The 11,482-nt window shown below is 41.4% G+C and overlaps 1 protein-coding gene and 2 non-coding genes across 9 annotated transcripts; all 3 read right to left on the reverse strand.

Annotated features, from left to right (window-relative positions):
- Window positions 1–1,398: 1,398 nt before the first annotated feature.
- On the reverse strand, window positions 1,399–11,387 carry naca (nascent polypeptide-associated complex alpha subunit). 7 transcript variants are annotated; one of them, XM_023333565.1, is made up of 8 exons: window positions 5,268–7,332; window positions 4,817–5,234; window positions 4,295–4,380; window positions 3,975–4,052; window positions 3,742–3,888; window positions 2,299–2,427; window positions 2,078–2,200; window positions 1,399–1,875 (listed from the first exon to the last, which is right to left on the reverse strand). In XM_023333565.1, the coding sequence occupies exons 1-8, from the start codon at window positions 7,206–7,208 to the stop codon at window positions 1,861–1,863; spliced, it is 2,937 nt and encodes a 978-aa protein (XP_023189333.1). In that variant the 5' UTR covers window positions 7,209–7,332; the 3' UTR covers window positions 1,399–1,860. The 7 variants fall into 7 exon arrangements, with proteins under 7 accessions (XP_023189333.1, XP_023189343.1, XP_023189353.1 ...); XM_023333575.1 differs by having other exon boundaries at window positions 4,817–5,267; window positions 5,325–7,331; XM_023333585.1 differs by having other exon boundaries at window positions 4,817–5,300; window positions 5,841–7,325.
- Window positions 1,949–2,023, reverse strand: LOC111610045. The gene has a single exon (XR_002753472.1). It is a non-coding gene; the product is annotated as a small nucleolar RNA SNORD59 (small nucleolar RNA).
- LOC111610046 lies at window positions 4,132–4,204 on the reverse strand. Its single transcript, XR_002753473.1, has one exon. It is a non-coding gene; the product is annotated as a small nucleolar RNA SNORD59 (small nucleolar RNA).
- Window positions 11,388–11,482: the final 95 nt, after the last annotated feature.

The following is an 11,482-nucleotide window of genomic DNA, read 5'->3' on the forward strand; positions in this document are numbered from 1 at the left end:
CCTGTGGATTATATGAAATGAATAAAATGAGATATTGGGAAGAGAATTGCAGACCTCTTCATATCTGGCTCCTTCCTGGGTAAAACCTTGTTTTGAATATCTAATAGAGAAGTTGACATTTAATAGTTAGGCCTGTTATGAATTTGAATATTCATCCAAATATTCCCTTATCCAAAGTTCCCTTAGCAAATCTTGTTAAATTCTGTTTTGATTCCATTCTTAATTGATAATAGTGGTTTGACTTCAATAATGTTTGATAATTAAAACTTCTGTGTTTGACATTGTCTAGCAAAATGTTTTTATGTCAGGCTACATCGATGAGCTGCTCTAAGCTGTAGTTGGGGATTTGTTGTTTGCTGCTGAGCATAATCATTTTGTGGCTAAAACAAACATTTTTACATCAACTTCCAAGTTATGTGAAACTTCTGTTAAAATAGTTTGAATGCACAGAATCAGTCCAGTACCAGTCCACATTCTCAGGGGAGAAAGACTCACCTGGTATAAATTTAATTTTTAGCTATTGGAGTTATGCAGAAATTTATTTAATCAAAGAATGTCATGAATATGTGTGTAGGGTTGCACCGATTGCAGTTTTCTGGCCGATCCCCAGTTACCAATCTTTAAAAAGCCTGACTTGCTGATTTTGATTTTGGCTGATATGAATATTTTTGTCTTAAATGTCACTAAATATAGCAAGAAAGTCACTGAGTTGGCAACAGTGGGGTGAATATTAATTGTAAATGTTCAGACATGACCTGGTGGGCCGGTCTGTCAGTCAAACCTCTCACTGCAGAGCAGAAGAGGACAGAGGCTGATTTTTAAACCTTTGCTGATGAAGATTAGGGGATAAGATAGGCTTCACATGCAAGTACCAGCAGATCACAATCCCCTGAAATTAAGGAAATGGAAGCCCAGAAATCAACTGGTCGATAAATCAGTTGGCCAATAAATGTGTCCTATATCATACATGTATATAATGTAAACAGCACTGCCAAAGATGCAATAAGGTTATAGCAGGTGTGTGACTGATCTAATGATCGGACTGCTGATTGCAGCCAGTTCACATTGTTAACAGAACTAAAGTGCCAAAAAACAAAATTTCGCTTAGGGCCCCAAGGAGGCTTGGGCCGGCCCTGCTAATACATTAGTGAATAGTTCCAATGAAATAAAATCTTAAATGCTATGTCAGTGTCGCTGTGGCTACTTTGTTGTACCAGTTGAGTGGGAGGCAAGAGCCAATCAGCTTTTATTCCTCACTTTTGTGATCTTCATTTCTAAAAGCTGGTGTGGGTAAAGCACAAGCTGTCAGAAATAGCATTAAGACATGAATGGGAACTATACAATCCTGCCTTTATTATGTAATCTTAAATTATGCATGGGCGTAAAGAAAAGGTGAAATGTGAGTACACCAAGTTTTAATTCTATTGTTTTACATATCAGGACATTAAAAACTCATTTAGTCTTTATGGTGTAAATAAATAAGCCAATTACAGACAGAGGTGAATAAAACAGCACAGGACATGATATTCTCCTTATCTGGAGGATGGTGTAATGTTACAGCTGCAACTCCTCCTGCTCATCACTCTGAAAAATTGACGTTTAAAGCCTTTATTACGACTACTTTGGATTTCATCATTGTACAAGGACAAATACTTCACCAGTTGAAAAAACAAAAGTACTATAAGTCTTTTTTTAACATTCAATCAGGTGAAATTCCCCTCCGTTTCCCCAAGAGTCTCAATAAATGCCAGATTTTAATTTCATCAAGCCACAACTTTATTTCCATCTTGGTATAAATTGTATAAATGAGCTCAGATTTAATCAGCAACCTTTTTTCAACTCTTTGTTGACCGGATCCCGTTACATTGTCAACTCCTGCAAAGCAACAAAAAACAAAAGGTCAGTACGAGCTCAAAACACTGTTAAAAGGCGCTTCTAAGAGTTTCTCTCTTCTCAGGACAGAAATGTTGGCTTCAGTAGACTCAGAAGAACGAAAGTCACTGTGTTAAATCATCACTGAAGAGTCATACATTGTTGACTAAATCAATTTTCACCAATAAAAGGTTTGAATTCTCACCATAATAGCGTTGACAATGTCGTTGTTGTTGTTTTTCAGGGCGCGTACAGCCTTTGCCCGCGACACGTTGGCTTGTGACATTACGAGTTCGATGTCCTTCACCTCGACTCCGGTCTCATCAACCTACATATAAAATTACAGTAATGTTATGTTTTTCCCTCCCGTATTTTCATTACCACAAAGCAGCATTAATTTACCACTGGAGAATAACAACATCTTACCTCTTCCTCTTCGCTTTCCTCCTGTACTGTGGGCGTCTGTGTGTTGTCCTGGATCTTTGCTGTAGCTTCTCCCTGTACCTTGAACTTTTCTGCTGCAGCCAGCTGGGCTTGCTGAGAAAGATCTTCAATCTGTGGCACAGATGAAATGAGAAAAAAAAAAAAAAGATTGTTACATGAGTAGGCTTCAATAGATTCGCTATCAATATGACACCATTAGAGGCATTTATAAATAGCAGGGCTGCCGTCATTCGTCAACATAATCAATGACTTCTATGATGGAAGTGTCAGTATTGATATTTTTAGTCAATCTTTTTGAGAGCATCCTTATTTGCCCAATTTCTTCTCCTCCATGTTTGTTTTATTCTCCTCTAAAACAAACATGGCATATAAAGCGTCGAACTACCAAATGAGCAAAGCTGTAATAGTCAGCAGTTGCTGCTGTCAGGTTCTGTGAACTGCAGAAGAAGAAGTGCCATGCATGACGAAGTGGCTTCTAAAGAGATATGAAAAATTTTATTTAATAGATGGAAAATGCATACTGAACTTAACCCTCTATGGCATGACTTTTTATTTTTGTGGGGAAGAAATATTTTCCTGCATTCTTTGGGAGCTTGGTGGTCCCTAATTACATGTCAATCATAAAATCGGACTCTGACACCTCCTGGAACCAGGTTTGGGTTTGTTGCCTCAGGGTAACATTGGTCTAGAACACCAAGATTGTCTACACTGATTATGAGAAATGAAATACAAATCAAACAAAAACTATATTCATAAAAGAACTATTTTTTGGACAAAAATATGTCAAAAATCATGCCCCCCAAAAAATAAAATAAAGGAGCAATGTGAGGTACAGCTATGTGGTTTGTTGCCTGAGGGCAACGCCATGCCATAGAGGGTTAAATTGTCTGTTATATTATCACCTGAAAAAATGTTTATGGAAATGTTTACACATTTCTCATTTGTAGACTCTGTATAGCTGACTAAATCAATTTTAATTAATTAGAAGATAGAATGATGTCCAAATAAATCATTTGAACCCAATAAAAACATATGTACAAGTCGACAGTGAGTTTCAGCCTCCATTAATACATATTAAGTTGATGCTTTGATACAAGCATATAAGTGAGGCCTATTTTTGAGTATTTCCATCAAAATCCAATATTTGAAATGTTAAATACTTTGGCTTTTCTATTGGTAAATCATGAGGGTTTTCTTTTTCCTATAGTTTTGTCATGCTAAATTGAGCACATAATTCATAAAATTAATACTTCAAGTACAAATCTTTGCATACTATGTAGTATATGCAATAAAACAAACAAAAAAAACAATTTTAAATAATTAGCTTCTTTGGATGATAAAACAAAATTGGTCTGTAGGTTAATAAAAAATAGTTATTATAAAGTGGTTTGGTTCTTGTTGAAGACACTGATGCTGGCCGGTTACCTTAGCTTCACCGAAGACGATGTATGTATCTGACGCAGGGCTCTTGTAGACGTCTGGTTTGGTGATGACGAACAAGATGTTCTTTGATTTGCGAATGGTGACCCTGGTGACCCCTGTTACCTGCCTGAGTCCAAGCTTTGACATGGCCTGCAATCATGTGGAATAGTGTTACAAATGTGGCAGAAATCCAGAAAAAGCTGTCTGCATTTGTACAAGGAGAGCACGATCAATACCTTTCGTGCCTTCTTTTCACTGCGGCTCTGTTTGGCTTTGCTTACAGGCTCTTCGTCTATTTCAGCAGCAGCTGCAAGCTATAAGAAATAGAAATTTTATGGATTAGGGCAGCATGGAAATTAAGAGAACATTAATAAATTTTTAACATGGAAAAACAAATCTCAGAACATAGAAGTGGCTTCAGTAAGCTCAGAAGAACGAAAGTCACTATGTTAATCATCATTGAAGAGTAAAAGTCATGCTACTTTAATGTAGCATGTTTAATTTAAACCGTGGTCAATACAAATAAAAATATGCTGGACTGAACTTTAATCCTTACCTGAGCTTGTTGTGTCTGTGTCTGTGCAGAGTCCTGTTCTTCCAGCTCAGGAACTGAGTCATCACTGTCCGACTCTGTGCCAGATCCTACAGAAACCAACACCACATTTATTTATAGGCTACACCTTCAAACTGTTTTAGAAATAAGCTGTAAAAAAAAAAAAGCAAACATCGTCAGTGGGTCTGAACTTTACTACAAAGGAGCCACATATAAATAGATTCTGCACCAAACAATCCGAACATTTTAGTTAAGAGCCAAACCCATGTTTAATGCGCCAACAGGTAATCTCTGTACCCAATACATCAACACTAACAAAAGGTCAAAACAAACACAATGAACACAATGCTAAACTGCCAAAACTGCCAACAGAAAGAAAACTGCTGACACTGTCAACCCAAGTCAATGTAAACTTCCCACACTAGATATTTGTGAAGGTGAATGACCCTATCTAAAAATCTTAGAAGTTTCCAGAACATGGGGCTGGGAAACGTACAGCACAAAAATGAGAGAAAGAACAGATACCATTGTCGTCCTTGATCACAGACTCCATCTTGGCTGGGGTTTCAGCAGGTTTAGATGATATGACATGATTAGAGGGAGCAGTGCTGATTTTCTCAGCGTCAGGCTTGACAGGTGCAGGTTTTGCAACTGCCTCGGCAAAAGTAAGTTTACGTGGGGCTGGGGGCGGAACAATAGGCTCAACTAGAGCAGGTTTTGAGGGAACTTCAGTAGTTTGCTTGGCTTGTTTAGGTGCCTCATCAGCCTTCGGTTTAGCTGGTTTAGGATTCTCAGTAGCTGGTTTAGGTGCTTCAGCAGCAGTTGGTTTGGGCACCTCGACTGGTTTGGCCTGCTTGGTTTGGCCTGCACTGTCAGAGGCTGTTGCTTTGGCCAATGGAGAAGCCTCAGATGTTTTAGGGGCGTCTGCAGCCACCAGCTTAGCCTGTTTGGGTGCCTCGGGAGACGCCTGCTTAGCCTGTTTGGGTGCCTCGGGAGACGCCTGCTTAGCCTGTATGGGTGCCTCGGAGGCCGCCTGTTTGGGTGCCTCGGGAGCCTCCTTTCTATCCTGTTTGGGTGCCTCAGGGCTCTCCTGCTTAGCCTGTTTGGGCACCTGCTTAGGCTGTTTGGGTGCCTCGGGGGCCGCCTCCTTAGCCTGCTTGGGTGCCTCGGGAGACGCCTGCTTAGCCTGCTTGGGTGCCTCGGGAGACGCCTGCTTAGCCTGCTTGGGTGCCTCGGGAGACGCCTCCTTAGCCTGCTTGGGTGCCTCGGGGGCCGCCTGCTTAGCCTGTTTGGGTGCCTCGGGAGACGCCTGCTTAGCCTGTTTGGGTGCCTCTGGGGCCGCCTGCTTAGCCTGTTTGGGTGCCTCTGGGGCTGCCTGCTTAGCCTGCTTGGGTGCCTCTGGGGCCGCCTGCTTAGCCTGTTTGGGTGCCTCTGGGGCCGCCTGCTTAGCCTGTTTGGGTGCCTCTGGGGCCGCCTGCTTAGCCTGTTTGGGTGCCTCTGGGGCCGCCTGCTTAGCCTGTTTGGGTGCCTCGGGAGACGCCTGCTTAGCCTGTTTGGGTGCCTCGGGAGACGCCTGCTTAGCCTGTTTGGGTGCCTCGGGAGACGCCTGCTTAGCCTGTGTGGGTGCCTCGGGAGACGCCTGCTTAGCCTGTTTGGGTGCCTCGGGAGCCTCCTTTCTATCCTGTTTGGGTGCCTCAGGGCTCTCCTGCTTAGTCTGTTTGGGCACCTGCTTGGCTTGTTTGGGTGCCTCGGCAGCCGCTTGCTTGAGTGCCTCGGGGGCTGCCTGCTTAGCCTGTTTGGATGTCTCGGTGGCCGCCTGCTTCACCACTTCCGGGGCTGGCCTAGGTGCCTCAGTGGAGGTGGCTTTGGCCTTTTTGGGTCCCTCGGTTTGTTTGACCAGTTTAGGAGTCTCAGAATCTGCTTTAGGTGCCTCAGCAGCTATTGGTTTGGCTTGTTTGGGGGCCTCAGCAGCTGTTGCCTTCAAGTCAACCGACTGAGCCTTATTAACTACCACAGCACCCTTTTCGGGTGCTTGTTTGGTAACCTCAGGAGGGGTTGACTTTACACCAGCATTTGGCTTGGCAACTTTAATGTCCTCAACCTGTTTAGGACCTGTGTTAGAGATCAATTTGGTCTCATCTGCTGGCTTCACAGCAGCAGCAGGTTTGTCTTGGCCAGTCTTGCCAGCAGCAGATTTAGCCTTGGAATCTGTAGGAGAAGGCTTAATGACCTCCTGAGCTACAGTTTTCACTGGGGCTGCTGCCTTAGGAGCTTCGACAGGCAAAGGTTTGGGTTCAATACCCATCTTGGCTTTACTGACCTCTGGAGGAGCAGAAGTAGCCCCTTTAGGACTAGGTTCAGAAGGAGACATAGCAGGCTTTGTGCTCTCTTTGGCAACAAGAGGTGCAGAGACTTGCATTTTACCAAGCTTCTCAGGTGGGATAAGTGGAGGAAGCTCATCATCGACCATAAGCAATACGGGTTTTGCAGAAGCAACCTTTTCACCAGATTTTGGGGGGCTTGAAGCAATAGCATCCGAGAATGAAATTGGTGCTGCAACAGCAGGCTTTGGGGTGACTTTAAATGCAGGGGGTGGCTGAGATTTTGTCTCAATTGGGAAAGCTTTAGCTTCAGTAGTCATAGATTTCTTCAAGTTAGGTTCCTCTGACTTTTCCTTTACGTCTGGGACTTTGTGATCTACCTGGACAGGAGCAGGCTCAAATGCCTCTCCTTTCTTAGCCTTTCCTTGTTTGCCAGCCTTAACCACTTTTGGGGCAGAACGATTGGCAGGGGAGCTACTGGCCGAGGAAGCCAAAGGTGATGCTAAAGGTGATGTCAAAGGTGACACCACGGGTGACCGGGGAGTAGAGGAGGGAGTAGATTTAGGTGAAGTGGGTGAGGAGGAAGAGGCAGACATAGAGGAACGTTTTCTTCTGCCAGGTACAGCTTTTGGGGCAGAATAACCCTGCCCACTCTTGGCATCTTTGCCTTTGGCCTTTGCAGGGCCAGAAGCTACCTGAGGTTGCTGGGTGGAAGCTGGGGCAGGAGGCGGAGCTGAACAGGAAAGAGATTCTTTTAAAATGGTATCCCAATACTTCAAGATGTAGGCATGCGGGTTGAACATTCACAAACCAAAAAGCACTCTCGGGCTTACGTTAGAAAAAAACAAAACCTCAACACATCTTCCATAATTTTAATACAAGCTAGCACCACAAAACACAAACTGCATATTTCCACACAGAAACCTTGTTACATTAGAAAATAGTTTGGGGAAAGAAATTTGCATAACTAATAGAAGTCCCATAAAATACTGCACATCCTTTGAAAAATTCCACTCAAACACTTGCATTTAAAAGTACTCATAATGACTTTGAAATGTCAAGTAACTTATTGTAATGGTGTAAATGTTTATATAATTCTGCTTTATTACATTCTTTACTAAATTATGACAGAAAAAATAAATAAAATGCCATTATTATTAGCCTGCCACTGTACTTTTGGGATGTACAAATCAAGCATCAGAATCTACAATAAAACTCTGAATATCAGGGAATTGTTTAATTTGTGCTTGTGGTCTAACGACTTGTGGTCTTGACAAACCTTAACTTCTTAAAACCTCAATGACTTCCCTGATAAAAGATCTGAGACTGATCAGTTCCTGCTGCTTCTGATCTGTCTTTTGTAATGAGACCTCAACAACAGACAATTAAACCAGTTCTTACAATTACTGTTGGATGAAAAACTCTATATCTACAAAGAATGAGAACTAACTTACGCCACACAGAGCTGATTCAACTCCTTGTAAATATTTTGTTGATTTATCCATAGAGGATGTAAGCTAATGACACCTTTCCTCTATTAAAGTAACACTAATGCTCTTTTTTGGACTTGATATATTTCAGTATTGTAAAAAATAAAGTTTTGCTCTTTTAAATGCAATGAAAAGTTTATTTCCAAGCTCAATAAATAATAATTATAAATTTAATATTTATGCCATATTTTGGAAATTAACTTATACCAAACACATATCCCTGGTTAAATTAGTATTTAAGTATTAACCACATAGTGACGTTTTAAAGCCACTATGTCTCCTGTTAATTGTTTTGCAGTTAAGTTGAAAACTTGACTGGTTCTATTACGAATCTATATCAACAAAAACTAATAATGAAGGCAGCCAATGATAAGTCTTCCTGTTGTGCAAAAGAATAATCTCAAACTGCATGTAAAAAAAAAAAGATGGAAAAAAATGGGCATGGGTTTGGTTTTCATGGAGGATAAACCAACCTGAGGGATGATGGGCAGCTTCATATTTATCAGTCCCCTTCGTCTGAAAAGTCTTTGACAGAAGGATAGGTGTATTCATGTCACAAATATTCTCAAGGACCACATGGGGATACATTTTATCCTCATCAGCTTGACCATCAAGTGAGGTCTTGGGTGAAGCAATCCTCCCATCTTCATGTCCAGGACCAACATCTTCTCCAAATGCTTTTGCATCATCATAAACTGGTTCAATATCTTGTGTGGATAATTTTTCAACCGCAACAAAGCAATCACTTTGTTGGCCTTCAGCAGTAACCACATGCGGCCCCAAGGGAGCCAAAGAGGCCTCAGAAGGAGGGCCACATTCCTCATGAGCTGCCGGACCAGCTGAAGCCTCTGCTGAGACAGCAGCCAGCCCTAGCTCTGGGACAGCTACGGCCTGAAAGCTGCTCACTTCTTGATTTACAGCTATACTGTTGGCTTGATCACAGAAAGCATGAGTTTGTGTTTCTTCTGCCAGCCCTACTTCCTGAGCAGATATAGCTGTTACTGGAGGATTTTTACTCTTTGTGGGAGGAAGAGGAGCGTTCAAAACTCCAGGAGCTGATGAAGGAAGAGCAACAGATATGACAGGAGGTACAAGAGGTAAGACTTCAGACCTCACAGAAGCAAATAAAGGGAAAATGTGTTCCACAAGTGAAAAGATGTGAATATAAAACATGAACTTGTTTGGTTTTGGAAAAACTAAAGGGTGATGAAATGACTGATGAACAGTGACGATGCCCCAAACTCCATGCAGTGTTTAAATGTGACAGCAGTGAAGACATGTTTTATTTTTAGGAAGTTTAGAAAAACTAACAAATATCACACTTATTACTGTGATAAATTCTATACAGTCACTATTAAATACATTTCATCTTACAGTAAGACCCTTTATTTCTTACCACTTTTCTTCCAGTGACAAAATTCCACGTCTAGTTATTTAATATAAATGTTCGGTAGCAGACAACCACCAAATAGAAGAGTTGCTCTGCAACCTTGATGAATGATTGAGAAAAAATATTATGTAAAGGCTAAAACAGAGTCGCACAGAAGACGCCATCCTTGAATTAAGGGTTGTAGAAATCTCACATCTCTAAACTCACTTTTAATGATTTTTAGACTAAAAAACAAACTGATTTTATTCACGTTAGAAGGTTGTTGGCTTTAAATGATCTTAAAAGGACTTAACAGTAGCTCTTTTTTAGGAACTCAACTTCTTTGAGTCCTATTTTGTACTCTTGGTTACCTTTCAGAGCTTCAAGAGGAATTTTATTATATTCCAATAAAATTCTCGTTAGTGAATTTAACTCATTAGTGCCTTTAGACAGTATTGTAGGTTTGTTGTGGGTAAGGTGTGGTAGCGTGTCTTGATAGTCTGTATAAATGGGTGTTGTTTTTCTTTATGAAAGTGTAATATCACACATACATTCCTGTTTCCGTTCTTATTTATTGTTATGTGATATTTTTAAGTAATTTGTTTCAACAGGCGATGGCGAGAAACGCAATTTTGCTTTCTCATGTGTCTAGCACATATTGACAAGAAAAATTTGATTTTTTATCAAAAAGCCTATTCTAAACTACAACATTTTAGTCCCAGCTTCAACTAATCAAAATGCATAGACAACCTAAATCTGCCAAAGCATCAAATCCACACACCAGAATGTTTTAACAAGCAGCAGTGTTACAACGATGTACCTCAATGTTAGTCATTCTGTGCAGAAACACAAACACCACTCAACATGCATTGTGTGCCAAATCCAGTTAGCCAGTCCTGGTAATCACACTCCATTGTGAGTCTGAGTGAATGAAAGAGGGGTCCTGGATTACGCTTTATTCCGAATCCTAAAACGGACACATACTGTCACCAATCTCGGATCACATGAATGCTGTCAGCGTTTATATCAACACCTTATCCTGCAGAGTCCACTCCCTAAACCGAAAACGTACCAAAACACAATTCTCGATTCAAATCACATCCAAGCAGAAGCCACTCGCTGACAGATGTATAACCTCTTTAAGATCCAGCACCCCACTTTGCAAAAATGCAGAACAGCAACGTGCAAAACTGAGAAGTCAAGCTGTACAAACCAGTCTCCGCTTGAGGCTGCTGCATCTCCTGCTCGGTGACTGGGACCGTTTCTGTTGCTTCGCCAGGCATGGTCGCTGGTAGGGAAAACAAAAACACAGGCTTTAAATTGTTTTCGAGCTTTCTGAAACCAAATACTGCCTCTGTCGACACATAAAAATCTAAACACAGAACTCTGCGGAGATCGGCTGGACAGGTAACAGAGAACAAACTTCAGCTTTGCGAGCCGTTTGTAAAGCATTAAGCAACACTAGCTACAGCTAATTGCCTGTTAGCCTCAACTGAAAGAAGATGGTTGCTAATAACTGTATACTGACATTTTCCCCCCTGTTAGTCATGTTTATAGCAATCCAGGTGGTTGTCATTGATATTAAAATTAATATCTCGGGATAAACAAGTAACTGCGGCCCTGACAAACTGCTAGCAGTGTGTTTTACATCATGCTCCCCCATTTTGAGCCGGTAATCAGCGCTAACCGAGGCAGATTCTCGTTAAACAGAGAGCTCTTATAGAGTAATACTTGTAACGGCCTAATGGTCAAACTTTTATCAAACAGACCAAACCTACTGCAAAGATAGAAATGAGTGAAAAACAAGGGGATGTAGACGGATTGTTAGCGGAGAACTCACCGACTCAGGACGCTATTTCCAAGATGGCTGTGAGAGAGAACGCCTGACCTCAGATTCAATGTAATATCCGGTGGAGAAACCGCTTCTGCATCCGGGTCAGCTAAATCAACAGCAATATTTCTCTCTCTCTCTCTATATATATATATACTGCTCAAAAAAATAAAGGGAACA

This window comes from Xiphophorus maculatus, chromosome 1 (genome assembly GCF_002775205.1).
Source record: "Xiphophorus maculatus strain JP 163 A chromosome 1, X_maculatus-5.0-male, whole genome shotgun sequence".
Taxonomy (NCBI): Eukaryota; Metazoa; Chordata; class Actinopteri; order Cyprinodontiformes; family Poeciliidae; genus Xiphophorus; species Xiphophorus maculatus.

What these genes read in the sequence shown, in the direction of transcription:
- naca (XM_023333561.1), bottom strand. Translation starts at nt 7,208, where the DNA reads ATGTCTGCCTCTTCCTCCTCACCCACTTCACCTAAATCTACTCCCTCC. An exon ending in CACAGACACAACAAGCTCAG is followed by an intron (nt 4,053 to 4,294) that starts GTAAGGATTAAA and finishes TATTTCTTATAG; the next exon opens with CTTGCAGCTGCTGCTGAAAT. An exon ending in AGGAAAGCGAAGAGGAAGAG is followed by an intron (nt 2,201 to 2,298) that starts GTAAGATGTTGT and finishes TTTTATATGTAG; the next exon opens with GTTGATGAGACCGGAGTCGA.